General features: G+C 40.4%; 1 protein-coding gene across 1 annotated transcript in view; it reads right to left on the bottom strand.

Moving 5' to 3' along the window:
• Nucleotides 1–17,123, bottom strand: part of LOC140849731 (uncharacterized) — a 264,604-nt gene that overhangs the window by 87,350 nt on the left and 160,131 nt on the right. The window contains exon 4 of the mRNA XM_073238073.1: nucleotides 496–543. Within this exon, the coding sequence (XP_073094174.1) occupies nucleotides 496–543 (48 nt within the window). The remainder of the gene's footprint in view (nucleotides 1–495; nucleotides 544–17,123) is intronic.

Genomic DNA, 17,123 nt, shown 5'->3' with positions numbered 1-17,123 from the left:
GCCCAACATTCCATAGCTCGTAAAATGACAGAACCAGGAATTAAAATCAATTCTTTCTGACACAGAGAGTTCATGTTTTAGCCGATCACCACAGGTCTTTGGTGAGGGTCATTCTCCACAGTAGATACTGACAGGACAAAGTTTAGTAAAAAATATGAACTGAGATAGGAACAAATTCCTTCACTGTGAAGGGCTTAAAAAATAAAAGCGAAATCTAGTAGAATATCTTCTGACCTCGCTTTCAGAATTGCTTGTAAGCCCTGGGAAATTCTCAGGTTGTCACTGGGCTTCCAGAATCTCTCTCACTCCTTTCATTTCAAAGATCTCGCCCCAATTTCAGTTTTACTGTTACAGAAGCATGAAAATACAAAAATGGCTTGTTTCTGGGTGCATTCTCACCTCCCTGAAACAAGACATTTTTCAGGAAAAAAAGAAAAGCACCCACCAAAATAATTATTTTTTAAAGGAACAATGAACAAGGGAAGACAAACATACCTTTTGCTTGGTGCTTGATTTCAGGCCAACTCGGGAGTGACTTTTGGACTAGAGGAAAAAGAAGAAAGAAATCTATGAGGGACACAGTATAATAGGATTTATTTTGAAGTCATTTCTTCTGGAAGGTATAAGTTTTAAGTTAAAATCCTTTCCCTTAGCCTTTCTTCACAGCCTCTAGAAATCTTAGATGCATAGCATAGGCTGCAGTGTTCAATTTTACATACGAATGGATGACTGTTTAAGCCCCAGAGCTGAGAATGTGAAGCTGCACCAACACTGTCAAGGCCTTGCTCATATTTACCAAGTCAGCACCTGCCTTAGAAGACACCGACAGAAAGCTGCAGCACCTGAGGAACTACTTCCCATGACAATAAGGCAGATGAAAAGAAGGAAGGAAATGAATAAAAGAGGAGGTATGGAAGAAATAAGAGGAAAGGAAGAAAATAAATTGGAAAAAGATAAAAGAGCAGAATGAAGAAGAGGGCATGTTTATAGCACGATTTCCAAGTGAATTTCTATAGGACAGAATTTAATCTCTGATAATTTAAATATATTTTTATTAGATTGAACCAAAGATCTAAAACACATCAGTTTTTAATAGAGGGCTTTTCATTTTACAGTTTGTTCATGATTATCTAACCTTATTTGGAAGTACGAAAGGTAAAAGAGATGTTAATATATTCATGAGAATATTTTGATAATAGAATACCATTATGGTTTTTCTCCTAGTGAGAAAAAAGTAAAAGCCATGCTTACTCCTATGTTTAGCATTTAGACAGTGAATATGTTTGGCTTTAAGTAGGCCATGAATCAGAGTTAACGTTAAACCAATTACTATAACATAGCTAGGAAAATGTCTCTCTAAAATCAGTAGTCCTCAAATTGCTTATTGTCAGGAACTCTTACACTCTTAAAAATTATTGAGTACCCAAAGAGCCTTTGTTTATGTGGATTATACCCATAAATATTCATTAGAAAAATTTTTAATATTTATTAATTTTTAAATAGCAATAATAAACCCATTATATGTTAAAGATAACATTTTTATGCATATTCCTAAACAGAAGAAAATAGTAAGAAGATGGCACTTTTTATGTTTTTGCAAATCTCTTAATGTTTAGCTTAAATCAAAGATGGCTAAGTCCTCATATCTGCTTTTGCATTTAATCTGTTTCAACACGATATGTGTTTGGTTGAAGTAAATGAAGAAAGTTCAGCCTCACTCAGATATGTGGTTGGAAAAGTAAAGAATGTTTTGTAATAATCCTTTCAGATAGTTGTGAATATTCTTCTCTGATAATATGCCAAAACTTGGCAAGTTTCTTAAAGGTTAGTTACAATGTAGAATCTGAAATCCTATCTATGAACTTTTTATACTATATTACATAAAATTTCATTGGTCTATCTTGTTCTTTGAATAAAATCTTTTGCCTACACAAGATTTTGTAGTATAAGGCACTGGTCTTTTGAAAAATAGTGTTTCAGTGAGTTATTCAGATTCCCCAAATATTGACACATTTCATTACCTAATATGAAAAAAATCACATTTGTTAATCAGCAACCTCACCAAAAAATTTTCAACTACTAGTAAGCTATCAAGCTTTTTACAGTAACAGAAACAAGTTTTCTAAAATTCTAATTTTCACCTGAAGGTTTGAATTTCATCAAGGGCAACAAATACTGCCAGTTGTTTTCCTTGAAGCAACAGACTCACTTCATTCATTTTTGTGAACATGTCTGCCAGTTACATGAACTTGAATAACCTTAGCTCACCTATCACTTATTCTTTGAAGTTAAAATGGTGTTTCATGAAACAAAGAGACTAGTTGGGCTCACAATTCAGTTGCATAAGTGCTTTTCTTCAAAATAGCAACAGAAGTGCTTTCTGCATACTTCCCATTTTGTCACATAGAACTCCAAAAAGATGTGTACTCAAGTGTTGAGATTTATTAAACTTAACAATTTTTTTGACTTTATCAAAGACATTTTTAAGTGAAAATGGCATTTTATTTCTTGCAGTGAAATGCACATCGGTGAAATCATATAATGATTACTAGTACAAGTTGATGCTACTGCCTTAATTCAAGCTAAAACACCAACAGTTTTAGTCACCATTGCTCTTACACAATCAGTGCAGATGTCACCCCATAAAAAAAGCAAAAAACATCTTAATATGTATTGTGAAGAGAGTTTTGGCTTCTCAGACTCCCTGCAAGAACCACTGCTCTTAGTCTTTTAAAAAAGTAGTTGAGTCAATAGTAATTAGACTCTCTTATGTTCAAAGAAATGGAGCTTAGGAGGAACAGGGATGATGAAAAGCAGTTGGCCTTGTCCCTACCTCCTTCCTGCTGCCTTAGAGGAGAGATACCAAGAGACTAGTCAAGAGTCGTCTCCCTTCTAATGGGCAGAAGCAGGGATGGGGAAAGAACTTTATAATAAATCAGCCAATGTTAATCTTTCATTTATTCATACAGTGTTTTGAGATCCATATAAACTATAATGGGCTGAATTGTTTCCTCCCCATATTCATATGTTGAAGTCCTTACTCCCAGTGCCTTCAAATGTCACTATATTTTTAGATAGGGCCTTTAAAGGGGTAATTAAGGTAAAAATAAGGTTTTATGGGTGGACCTAATCCATTAAGATTGGTATACTCACATTAGGAGATTAAGACTCAGATAACATGCACAAATAGAGGAAAACCACGGAAAAACAAGGAAGACAGGCATCCGCAAGCCAGGGAGAGAGATCTCACGAGAAATCAGCCCTGCTGACACCTCGATCTTGGACTTCAAGCCTCCAGAACTGTGAAAAAATAAATTTCTGTTGTTTAAGCCACCCAGTCTGTGGTACTATGGTAGCCTTAATAGGCTAATATCACCTAGACCCTGACAAATTTACTCCAAAGAAGTCAAGAATCTAAACAATGGAAGTCCAACAAAACCAAGTCCTGAACCAAAAGGGGCCATTGCTATCACATTCACTGTCAACCACATCTATCCTAAGGAAGAATGTGTGGGTCACTGGTTCTCAAACTTTATAGAGTTCACAAAGATCATTTCCCTAAATGATCTTTAGCCATGCAGTGTGCTGAATCCCAACTCCAGAATTCCTTCAGAACTGGGTGGCTTCCAGAAATGTTCATGTTAACGAGCACCCTGGGGGATTCAAATAGATATATGGCACACAAACTACAATTTGAGGGCCACTTCCCTGCCAAGGAAGGCAGTGACTTGGGTTAAGAAGGAAAAATACAGAAACATGCTAATTTTCCCTCTTTCTCTTTGAAGACTCCAAATAAACAAACCTCTTTTCTCCTCTTTTAAATGCCTGGTGTTGAAATGCTTAATTTGATTGAACCAGTGGGTGGGCCAGGATAATTGAAAAAGGCTGAATGTTGGTAAATTATTCAAACTAGTGCAAAAGCAGATCTGCAATAATTCTTTAATGTCTGCAATTTAAAAATATAAGCAAACAATTTCTGTGTTTATTTATATTTTTAGAAATGGTGTCTATACCATATTAAATGCCATAAACAACCACAGATACAGCCTTTGTATACAACTCAGCCATAAAAGCAAACATGCCCTCAAGGACAAGACTTCCCATTTATTAAGGGGATTAAAAGCTATGATGGTTAGTTTTATATGTCAATTTGCCTGGACAAAGAGATGCCCAGATAGCTGATAAAACATTATTTCTGGGTGTGTGGGGGATGTTTCTGACAGAGATTAGCATTTGAGTCAGTAGACTTGAGCAAAGAGAGCCGCCCTCACCAGTGTGGGTGGGCATCAGCCAATTCCTTGAGGCCCAAATGGAACAAAAAAGAGCAGGAAGGACAAATTTTCTCTCTCTTCTTGAGTTGGGACATCCATCTCTTCCTGTTCTCAGATATTAGAGCTCCTGGTTCTCAGACCTCTGGCATTCCAGGACTTAGATCAGTGATTCCCTGGTTCTCAGGCCTTCAGACTTGGACTGAATTATGTCACTGACTTTCCTCATTCTCCAGCTTACAGACAGCAGACTGTAGGACTTTGGGGCCTTCAAAACTGCATGAGCCAAGTCCTTTAATAAATCTTGTAATATATTATGTAAATGATATTACAGCTTATTGGTTCTGTTTCTCTGTAAAATCCAAATACAAAAGCCAATCCAATTCCAGGGAAATAACATCTTCATTTGACATTCAATGAGTTCTTGGATCTCTCTTGTTAAATGTCTTATCTAGACAGAGCAGATATTAGGCCTAGTAAAAGATCACCTGTATTACTCATATCACACTATACATTCAGTCCCATTTACAAACTTATGGCCACCTAATTTTTTCTTAGGGACTTAGAGCTCAATTTCCCCCATAAAAATAATTTTATAGGCTAGCACACAAAAACCTACTTAACCTCTGATATAATTGAAATGCTATGCAATTTCAGTCAAAAATAATGTATAGCACAAACTAACAATTACACAAAGCAGAAAAATAATAATAACAATTAAGAAACCATTTTTCTTTTTCTATATATGTTGAAAAATTGTGTGAATCTAAAACCATATCTAATTTGAAGAGGATAGAGACTAAGGTAAATATTCTGGAATTACAAACAACCCTTGTTAGAAACTTCAAGATACTGTATTTACTGCTAATGCGGTTAATGCCCGGCACCCTCCCCTCCCAAGCAGATAATTTTGCTATTTTTCACTCAAGTGTACCCACCTCATTACTGTGATGTTTAGCAGCTATGAATAGGGTCACTTAGGATAACTACGTGGGGAAGAGTAGACAAAGAACAAAGAAGGGTGTCAAGCAGCTCCCACGGTGAGGCAGAGCAGGGACATGGAACCAGCATCATGATTAACTTGTCGTGCCTCTGATGAAAAATGCCAAGATATAAACAATATAGAAAGAACAAGAGGGACCCCATCTTACGGCTAAGATTCCATCTTAAGAACCAGGGAGTTAAGAGGTAAGATTCCTAACATATTCTTGAATAATCAGCCAACAACCTATCCTAAGGCAGGGCAAGCAGTCTTAACTAATATGTTGCCAGTGCTTGAGAGTAACCACTATCTTGAAGAAAAACAGGATCAATAAATCCTTTGTGTTAAGTTTATCTTACAGAATTATCCAGAGGACTGACTGTGGATGAGGATATAGTGTCCTTCACTGGAGAGAGACATCAGGAGACCACAAGTCAAGCCTACGCCCAACACCCCCCTCCACTGCCCTGCTGCCCTTTGCCTCATTCTTGAAAGCCTTAAAAGACAGAATCCTCAGCCTTTGGTGTGCCTCTCTTTGAGGTTGCCCACACTCCCCTTTAAGTGTGTACTTTTAAATAAAGCCTTCTCACTGCTCAACTTACTGCATCTTGCCACTGCACTCTTCCAGTGGATGTCTCTGCTATTTCTTTTTATTTCTGAGTTTTCACTCTGTCTCCACTTTACTCCTGCTAAGTCGGGTGGGGCCACTGAGAGCTCTGATTTGGGCCTGCAAGTTCCCAATGCTTGGGTGACCCAGAAAGAACTGCAGCTGTGAGATGTGCTCTTAGTAGCCTGCCTGAAAATCTCCTTTCTTTGGAAGTTCTCAGAATATTATCTCACTCCATTCTGTGCTCTGTGGCTCCCCCAAAGCCTGGGGTGGTAGGGACTAGTCCCCATGCCATGCAGATCCAGCAGACACAGGACACCAGGTGACCCTGGCTTCAGGAGTTGGCAAGGGAATCTGCCCTAGGCTGAGTAGGAGTTCAACGAACTTTCCCTTCCTCCCTCTGCATCTCTGTTCTCAGCCACCAGGAGGGCAGCTGCCATATGTTACCACTCTAGCTTTATGATTCCCTCCTCACCTATACTCGTCTGACCTGCTTGAGAATTCTTTCTCATCCAGAGTCAAGAACTCTCCCCCATTTAGCCTGAGGTTTCACCTGCTGCCAGAGAGAGACGTCCCCAGACGCAGCCACACTGCACCCTGCCAGCCCTCACAGGCCTGACTACTGCCTGGTGTCACCTGTGCCCTAGCTTGAAAAACACAGAAATGGGGAGAGTTAATCAAAAGGAAAAATAAAAACTTGTTTTACTCAAACAATTGAGAGAGAATTAGAAAAGGGAGGAAAAATAGAGCATGGAAGAAAAATTAACTAAAATAAAAATAACACACAAGTCACACTTTTTGAGTACTTACAATGTGTTTCCACCACACCATCCAAATTATATTGTTTTATGTGATCCTCATAACCTGGCTAAGAAATAATATAACTGTATGTAATCTCAATTTTATAGATGAGAAGATAGGGTTAGAAAGCAAAATAATTTGCCCAAAGTCATACTGCTCATAAGTGAGAGAACAAAGATTTGAACCAATCTGTCTGATTCAAAGCCATGGCCTCAAATACTATAGTATTTATATGAGAAGAATTGCCCAAGGAAGAAGTATCCAGAAACCAGAGTAATGAAAATCAGAGAATACACAGAAACTGTGTTCCATGAATGATTGCTTCAAGAGAAAAAAAGCATGGCATGGAAAAAAGGTAGAAGATCAGAAATTTTCCCAAGTCAGATTTGAGCCGGCATTGGTGGTCAAAGGACTCCAAGATTGTTCTATGGAGCCAGCAAATGGCAGGACGGGAAGGAGAGGAGAGGAGCTTTGCAGGAAGACAGTTAGGGGAAGGATTACTATGTAACTGGCACCATCTATGCAAGCAACATTCACAAATTAAGGAAATGCCTACATGGTATTTTATGGTAAACCTCAAGAAATTTAAATAAAAATAGCTACCTAATAAGGCTAACCTCATACCAACATACACATATGTACACCAAAAAGATACAGAAAGAAACCTTATAAAAAAAATCCAGTATTTTCTTCCATAATCAAATTATACCATACTGTCCTAGAATTCTGAGTCTTGTAAGTCTTGTAAGTATTAATTACAACAGTGTGTTCTCTAAAGTTACTCCAAAGACGAAACAGCAAGGGGTGAATGTGACTATGTTTTCCAGACCTATTTATGAAAATGAGCATTCCGACATCTAAGCCTGCTGTTGTGATTGAGAACATTGCGTGCAAGACTTTAATGGGAACCAAAAGGAAATTTAAGTGATCTCTTCCAGAAAATATCACCCATTTTCCCCACCAGTGATCTTGCCAACATCAGAAAGGGGGCCTCAGTACACGATTCCTCTGTTACTTTTAGTAGAATTACAAAATGTCTCAGTTTGTTCCACCAACATTAAGAATTCAGTTTAAACCCCAGGAAGCACTCTTAAATATGGTCTCTGGTCTGAGTTCCCTTAATTAGAGCTGTAGGGTAATTTAATGGGGTCAGTCTGCAAATTGGGTGATTGCAACCCAATAATTCATGGGAGTGCTTGTCAGCTCTCCTAGCAAACTATACTCAGAAATACATGATCCCATGCTCAGAGGCTGGAAGAAGGGACACCTCTGACCTAATGTAACATTAAGAAAGCTTGCCACTCCATGTCTTTGCCTGTGCTTGTTTTCCAGAGCACAAGTAGTGGCTGAGATGGAAAGGTTCCAGAAGCAAGAGATTTGTTGGGTGGAAACAGTGCAGTCAAGACTGCACAGTATTGAAGAAGCATGAACAGTAACCTAACCTGTGGGTTGTTTTTTAACTGGATCATCTTTGGAAGAAACTGAGAAGACAGTTTAATTCAAAAGGCCTATGACATTCTGAACTGCAATTCTTTCTAATGTGGGGCCACAACCTCCTTCCCTGAAGGAGAAGAGAAGTATCTGACTCACCAGCAGAAATTGAAGGTGTCTTTCCTTTTAGAGGAGGACCTGTATAAATGATCAGGACAAAATTCCTCTCTGCTCACTGAGCTGCTGCCAGGCCCTTCGATATTCCTTTTCTCTGAGTTTTTCCTCTCCCACACCTTGACAGCTCTGGGCTCAGTCCTGTCTGCAGAAGAGATGACTGGCTATTCTAATCTGGGAGCAGTGGGGGATCAGCATCAGTTGCTGGACATCTGTTATTGTCTGTCCTTCTTTCTGGTATAGCACTGCATTGCTACATCAGTCCTGCTCCAAGCAGGAAGCTGGGACACACTGAAGAGAGTTTGACCAAGGGAAGTTGCACAAAGGCATAGCCAGGATTAAGGGAACCCAATAAGGCAGAGGGACACACTGCAGGCTAACGGTGGTGAGGGTTTATCACCACTGGCTTCACAGGGCCAAGGGGGTGAGGGGGGCCTGGCACGACCAGTGAGACCGGCAGACTTGGCGACGGGCACCAGCACGACCACCGCGGACTGCAGCCCACCTGCCAGGAGTCAGAGAGCCCCTCCCCGCCCCCGTTCTGGCTCCTGCTGCCACTGCCCATGGGCTGCCCCAGGTGGGAGCCAGAGGACAAGGGTGTGAGGGCCTGTCGGGCCAGCCTCCTGGTGAGGAGCAGGGGGAAGATGTAGGGTGGCCCCGGGGGGACAACCACAGCACGAGCACTTCAGTCTTCAGGAAACGTCACCTCCCATTCCTTTTCCCTTCAAAATTAGTATTTTGTAGTGAGAGTATGTAAATATGCACTCTCCATAGTTCAACTTTCAATTTATGTCCATTTGAATTCATACTTCCATTCTATTCAGCAGGTATTCACTTGTTACTATCAGTTTTTGATATTTTGTATTTATTTTGAAGCTCAGATTGTCCCAGATGGGGCCAGTGAGAGCCTTCAAAGTGCTCCTGAGTGGACATCTGGCTCGTGTGAGCACTTCCTTACTTGCACTCAGGCATTTCCAGGCTCATCTGGTTCCTGAGCGAAGGGCTCCAACCCTTCAATTAACCATTCTTCTGAGGCTCCCTGGCTCTTTTTAGTGGAGAATGGTATCTAGAAACATATATGTGTGTGTGTGTGTGTGTTTATATTTGTATATTTAGAAACCAATATCTACTGCATATACACACATTAACATTTATATTTATGTTTACATCTATCTATCACAAGAGAGAATTCACACCAGTATCTCCTATTCCAATTCAGTTCCACAGGGTTGATTTTCTTTTTCTCTCTTTCCATATCTGTAACCCATTTATCTCACAGTTGGCTCCCCTGTGAAAGCCCTCCACACCCGCCTGGGCTGGACACTTCCCCCGCAAGCTGCCCCCCACCACAGGGAGAGCCTCCTTGCCCTTCTCAGGCTCGGGGGCCTAGTCTGGTCTCATTCCTTCATGGACATCCTCCTCATCCCTCTTGGGCTCCAACACTCCATGCCAAGCCATCCTCTATGGCGGATATTCCCCTCAGCCAGCCTGGCCTCCAACAACCTGCATGGTGGGCACTGTCCTCATGTCACCCAAGCTGTGACCCCACACACTGAACAGCCCTTCCACCTGGATGCTGTGGTCACCCCACCTGGACCCTGCACAGACCAGCCGCCTGCTGGGAGGCCCTTCTTACCCACATGGGCTTTACCACCTATACCACCTTCAGCACCGTGTGGGTACCCTTCTCATCCCTGTTGGACTCCAAACCCTCCTCTGTACCACCAGGGCTTACCCTGGCCCCCAGAGAAGACTCCTAGCCTGCTTGGCTCCACTTAATGGCTTCTGGATGGAATAGTTCAGGAAGAAAATGGAAAAGAAGGGAAAAAGAAAAGGACTGCAGGAAGAACAGGAGTGTTAATTTGATAAACTACAAACCAAGGAGCATTATCCATGTGACCCCATCATAAAGAGCTGCCTAAGAATGATGCCAATACAAAGGAAAGTAGAGTCAAGAGTTGCTAAGAGACAGATTTCCAACATCATTAGAAAACCTGTATCCAGCCATGCCTCAAGCCAGCTATATTACCAGATTTCTACTGTGTAAAGCAATAAATTAAATTTTGTGCTCAAGCAAAGTTGAGTTGGGATTTCTATCACTGGCAATTGGAAAAGTCTTCATAAATAGAATTACTTTAGTTGTTAATCTAATTCTTACCTTGTGCCATAGTTCTCATAACTGACTGGGTTTCTGTTCTGCAATATATCTAATACTAAGTATCTATCATGTATCCCAATTCAAATAGCTGATTTTTCACCTTAATAATTTGACAGTACACCACCCCCCCATATCGTGAGCAGGATTATGGTACCTTCCCACCCTTCCAGCAACACCTGGCCACTACTGTGTACTCCAGAAATATTTTTTACTCTGGCATAAGGCCTTGCTCTTTACAGATCCCACTAAGAAATGAAGTCATGTCCTTCATTCTGAGTCTGGTATCTGGAACGCTACGCTCTTGGAATGCTCATAGACATTATAAATCAAAGAGCCTGCTTATATACTTGAAATGTTACATATTCTCCTGATACATTGGTAAAAACTCACACAATTGTGCTCTTCTAAGTGCCACAGGCTTTACATACAGTGTCTCATTTAATTCTCACAACAATCCTATAGTATAAAGTACCATTACTGTCACTCCATATCAGGAAGAAAACCAAAACTCAGAGAGGTTACATGATTTGCCCAAAGGCACCCATCTTGCATCTTTGTCAGCATTTGAACTCAGATGCGTCTTCAAAGCCACCTTTCTTTTTTTCTTTTAGATTATCTGTGATTTTTTAAATTATGGTAAAATACACATAACATAAAATTTACTATATTACCCATTTTTTAAGTGTAAAGTCCAGTAATGCTATTGCATTCACTTCTTGTGCAATCAGTCTTCAGAACTTTTTAATCTTGCAAAACTTAAGTTCTACACCCATCAAATAACAACTCCCCATTCTCCGCTTTCCTCAGCCCCTGGTGACCATCATTCTACTTTCTGCTTCCAAATCTGACTCTTCTAAGAAATTTATATAAGTGGAATCATACAGTATTAGCATTTTTTGTGACTGCCTTATTTCACTTAGCATAATGTCCTCAAGGTTCATCTATATTGTAGTATGTTAGGATTTCCTTCCTTTTTAAGACTGAATAATATTCCACTGTACATACATACCACATTTTGCTTATCCGTGCATCTACTGATGGGCAGTGGGTTGCTTCTAAAAGCAGCCTTTCTCAGCCACTACACTGAATCATCTCCATATGCCCTGCTGTCTGTTCTCTACATTCAGACCCTCTCCCAGGACTGTCCTGTGACCATTTGAGTGCCGTGGTTTGCTTACCGGCCTTAATCTTTCTTCTCATGGTTAGCTGGTGCCTGCACCTGGCCCCCGTTAGCACCTGTGTGGCCCTGGGGTTGGGGGAGGAGGCCCTTAGCTCTAGGCTCCAGCTTCTCCCTGCCCACCCTGGCTGCTGTGGTTGGCTGCTCCATGACAGCCCTCTCATGAAAACCACGTCAGCTGCAAAGAACAGGGTTTCTGAGGAGTGCTACTCCCCAGCATACAAATCACTTGGGAGATTCATCCTTCCTCTCTCTTTTGAACATCCTTCTCAGGCATGCCCTGACTGAAGCTGGGAAGCCCTATTACTATTAATAACTCTGCAGTAAGGAGGGGAAGAAGCTGTGCTCAAAATGGAACAATGTGAACTCAGCACACGAACAAGACTGGGACAAATGACTATAATGTATTCTGGGTCTGTATGCCTCCAGAGCTAATTAATGTGCAGGAGTCTAATATTGAGCATTCTCAGAAAACACAATACCACAAGGAAAATACTAATAAAAACCAGATATTGTCACATGATAAACTCCAAGGCATGGGTTACGTTTTAGAGTTCTCCCTTTAGCCCTCAGAAGGCACGTAGCAGGCTTTAACTCATGCATTTGGCAAATGTTTTCAAACTTTTACTTTAAAACAGGTACAGGCTTAGTGCAGGGGACAGTGAACCATACTGACAAGCCTGCCTTCAGACGAGTAAACAAGCCATTACTATAGTGCAACGAGTCTATGATAGTGTAACCGAGCAGTTATGAAACTACCAAAATTCCAGAGGAAGGAACTCTTTTTTCAGTTTGTGGCTCTCTATTAGCTAGTTTTTAGCTAGAGAAAGGGACATGATGCAGAAGAGGCAACCATTTTATTTGCTAAAGAGCATTTAGAAGTTTGCCTCCCTGCCCCCCTTAGCCCACTCCCCACCCTACATCTTTGAATGAACATGTTTTTTCCTCTTTGGTTTTGAGATCTCATTCTCTTCTGCACCTGCTTCCCACAGCACATGAAGAAGAGCTCAGCCCTGAAGAGTCAGGAGTGGCACCTGATGGTCCTGTGAGTTCATTTCCTCTCTCTGGGCTTTGAGGAGAGCCAAAACACACACAGGCACACAACGAACTCTTACTGCTTATCAGATTGAAGGGTCTACACATCCATTTAAACAGCCCTGCATGCCCACATTCTAAAGTAGTAACTGAGCCTGCCATGGGCCAGATGCTATTAGGAACACAGTGCTGGGCAGAGTCAGTACAATCACTGCAGATCTGTATTGCTATGATGTCATCACTAGGCCCTGTCTAAACCACAAGCATGTGAAGTTCACCCCCTCTAGAGTTAGATAAATCTTCAGGTTATTTTCTTCATGCTGGACAGTGGTTTGATTTTTATCATTTCCATTTGGTATTTATTTTACTAGATAACTTAGATTGATTTTTCTGCCCAAACTGCTAGCTAGTTATCTCAACAATATTTATAGGGGAGAAAAAAAAACCTCTATGCTTTGCCATTGTTTTATGTTATCTCTAGAATCACATAATTAATTTTTTATGTGAAAGGGCCATAGTTTTTTTAAACACTTTCCAGTGCCTTTTCTTTCAGGGTAACCCAGTTTCTTTCCCTGCAGTCCCTGGGTAGGAAAAAGCAAAAGGCATATTTAAGGTTTTTTCCACCATTAACTCCATTGAGAGCAAGACAGTTCCGGGCACTTTTTATATATGCACTATAGTATAATATGAAACACACACATACATAAGAATAACAAAAGAATGGCGTATGTTTCAATCTATGGATGAGTACTAAAATATTTTAATGATCATAGCTTTTTGTGATTTAAGATCTGATAGGAATACCCTCTCAAAATATACTATCACAGAATCTCCTTTGTAAATTCTATTTATTCTTTCAGATAAATTATTCTCTCCATCCCAATAAGATTTTAATTGTTGTTGTATTAAGTCTATAAATCACTGCAGTTTGAGGAAAACTTTACATGGTCTAATCTTCCCATCTGGGAGATATTTACTTTAAATGAACTTGGACAATTCTGCCTCCAAAAACCACCCTTCAATTCCAGAATCTCTAACCACAGCTAGCCTGACCTGCCTCTGTGACTAGCATCATCACAAACTTTGCCGATTCCAGCAGTAATATCACTGAGCCTAAATGGATAAATAAAATGTGCTGTGTGTGTTCAATATGCGCACGCACGCACACACACACACATAATGGGATATTATTCAACCATAAAAAAGAAGGAAATCCTGACATTTGCAACAACATGGATAGTCCTTGGCAGTATTATGCTAAATGAAATAATACAGAGAAAGACAAATACTGTATGATCTCATTACTGTATGTGGAATATGAAAAAGACTCCCAAGCTCGTGAACACAGAGAATAGATTGGCCATTGCCAAAGGGAGGGTAAGCAAAATGAGTGAAGGTGGTTAAAAAGTACAAACTTCCAGCTATAAAGTAAGAAAGTCATAGGAATGTTATTTACAGAATAGTGACTATAGTTAATAAAACTGTTGTACATTTCAAAGTTGCTAAGAGCAGATCTTAAAAGTTTTAATCAAAAGAAAAGAAAATTTTATAATATATTGTGGTGGATGTTAACTAGACTTATTGTGGTGATTGTTTCATAATATATATAAATATCAAAACATTACGCTATACACCTGAAACTAATATAATATTATGTGCCAATTATATCTTAATAAAACAGTAAAAGTAGCTCCTAGACAGTTCTGGGTACTCAGTGGGAAACTTAAGATTGATTGATTGTAGACTATCCTTTGATAGAAACTATGTAGTAAAAGAAACCTTTAAGCAAAATACTTAACATATAAAATAAAAGCCACATAGTTAAAAAAAAATCACAGAGCCTCACTGCACAATAGTTTCACTAGTCCTCTCAATCACGGGCCAACATTTATCAAGGCCCTTCCTAAAGTTAGGAGCTGAAGATAGGAAGATACAGTTCCCACCCTCAAGAGTCTTATAATTTAGATAGGTAAACATGCTCAGAATAAAAAACAAAAGGCAGTATATACTAAACATCAAATATGCAGTACATACAGGAAGTGCTAAAGCAGTAAACAGGGCTGAGACAATTGGATAGATGAAGACACAAGTGTAAGTAGGACTCGAAGGGGCCTGGAATGGTGGAGTCCCATTAGACAGGTAGAAATAAGAGCCCAGTACAATATTAGACACACAGGGAGTCAATAATTTCCACAAACAAGGATGATGGGCTTACCGGGCAGGGGCAATACCACAGGCAAGGACACAGTGGGCAGAACACACACATATGGTATCCTGAGGAATAACAAGTTGACCAATTTCTCTGTAAAGTTATAGAGAACCTATGGAAGAGGTGAACAAACTAGGGCAGTTTCAAACTGGTAAGCACTCACGGATAATCTTATCAAATTTACTATTAGGGGCTCATTACTATCTGGATCGCCATTGTGGTTGTTCAATAAATATTTACTGAGCCTCTATACATTCCAGGCATTGTGCACTCAGGATGTAAACATGAGTAAAATTTTCTCTCTGAATTCAAGGATCTCCTAACAAAAAGGTCAAACATATAAGCAAAGGACTGCCAGTCAACGTGGAGAGTGCTGTAGAGAAATGCAACCTCTTAGAATGGGAGCACAAAGGGAAAAGTCATAGGAAGGCTTCTGGGAGGTGGTGGTGCTTCAGCTGTGTTAAGTACTGGGCTTTGTCAAGTACTGGGAGGAGGATGGGGATCCCAGGAAGAGACAGTGAAAAAGCATGAGAACACAAGTGTGGGACTACATATGGGTAAGTCTGTCTGAAGACAGAGCTGGAGGGGCAGGAGGTGAGTTAATGGGACCAGAGAAGAAGGTAGAGCTCTTGGTTATTATTCAAAGGAGTCTGGACTTGGCCCCACAGGCAATGGGGCATTTGCATAGAAGGAAAGACAAAATAGAATTTGTTTTTGGAGCAAAAACTCTTGACAGGATTAAAGAGGCCTAGAGCAGAATTAAGAGAGTTGGTAGGATTTTACTCATGTTGCTTTTTTATTTCCAGCATTAGCAGCAAGGTGAGTTTCACCTTATAGCAAATTGGGTAAGTCATTTCTCCTCTGTGGTAGTTTCCTCATTGCAAAATGGAGACGCTATAGGAGATGATCTCTAAGCTCCAAATGGCGAAAACTCTTCAGTCCCTCTCATCTTCAAAGAAAGGCCGAGTATGTGAGAAGAGAGAGAGTGTTTCAGTGAATAGTTTTTACCTGATTTCCATGGAAGGAAAGCTAATATAAGTGAGGATGCTATCAAATTTATCAAAGATCCTCTTTTTAAATTTTATCTAAGTTATATGGAGGCTTAAAATTTCTAGAAAATTCTGTTTCTGTACTACATGTGTTTGCATGGACTTCAAATTAAACTTCCTTTATGAAAACCCTGTGAGCTCTTTGGATTAAATACTATATTTCAGTCTAAGAATTATGCCAGTACACAGAGAGCACCCAGAGGAACATTCACTCTGATCACTTATGCAACTTACCAGTCCTAGCTCAGCCCAGTTTTATTAAAATCTATTAGTGCAACTCAGTTATGATTAAATATTCTTACTGCTTCTTCAAGAAAAGAAGAATGCAGCAACTCTTGATAGCCCATATCAACTGGGGACATGGATCACAGGGATAAATTAAATCCATAAATAATCCAGAAACTTCATTTAAGCTAAGAGCTTCAATCTCCTTCCTCAACAAACCTTTTCCAATAGCTGCTAACAAAGCATTCAAACTGACAGAAATGAGACTCCTTTGTGCAGGATCAACCCTAGGTGAAATTGAAAGGGGGCAACCTGCTACTCTCCACCCCTAAAACCCCCACTGCCTGAGTGTTCTATGTCCCACTCATAATTTTCTTCCTGAATACCAAATTTTGGTCTTCATTTTGCTCCTGAAACTGCTAACTATTCTTATTTTCTTAAATCTGTTCCCTTGAGGGGGTCACGGGAAGATGGCAGCATGAGTAGTTCAGAGGATATCTACTCCCCAAAACATATATATTTATGAAAATACAATAAATACAACTATTCCTAAAAGAGACACCAGTGGATGCAGTACAATAGCCAGGATACATCTACATCTGTGAGAACTCAACATCACAGGAAGGGGGTAAGATACAAGCTGCAGCCAGGCGGGACCCAAACTCTCCCCCACCCCAGAACCCGGCAGGAAGAAAGGAGTCGGAACGGGGAGGGAGTGAAAGCCCAGGACTGCTAAACAACCAGCTCTAGAAATCCGCACCCAGAGCACAGACACAAGGTGCATGGGATGCTGGATATTAGAGAAACGGAAAAGCAAAACCTGTGGGCAGGTCCCCGCAACCAGCGCCCCTGAGACAAAAGAAAAGCAAGTGCTTTCTGCAAGTCTTAAAGAGACAGGGACCCCATAGCTGGATGAAGTTGTCCCGATACACATAGTCAGCAGCTGGGAATTCCGGGGAAACGTAGGCGCCCTAAACTCTGGGGAGGCAGTGCAGCTCTGAAGCCCC

Source organism: Manis javanica, chromosome 5, assembly GCF_040802235.1.
Source record: "Manis javanica isolate MJ-LG chromosome 5, MJ_LKY, whole genome shotgun sequence".
NCBI classification, from domain to species: Eukaryota; Metazoa; Chordata; class Mammalia; order Pholidota; family Manidae; genus Manis; species Manis javanica.
This window is presented reverse-complemented; position numbering and strand designations above follow the sequence as displayed.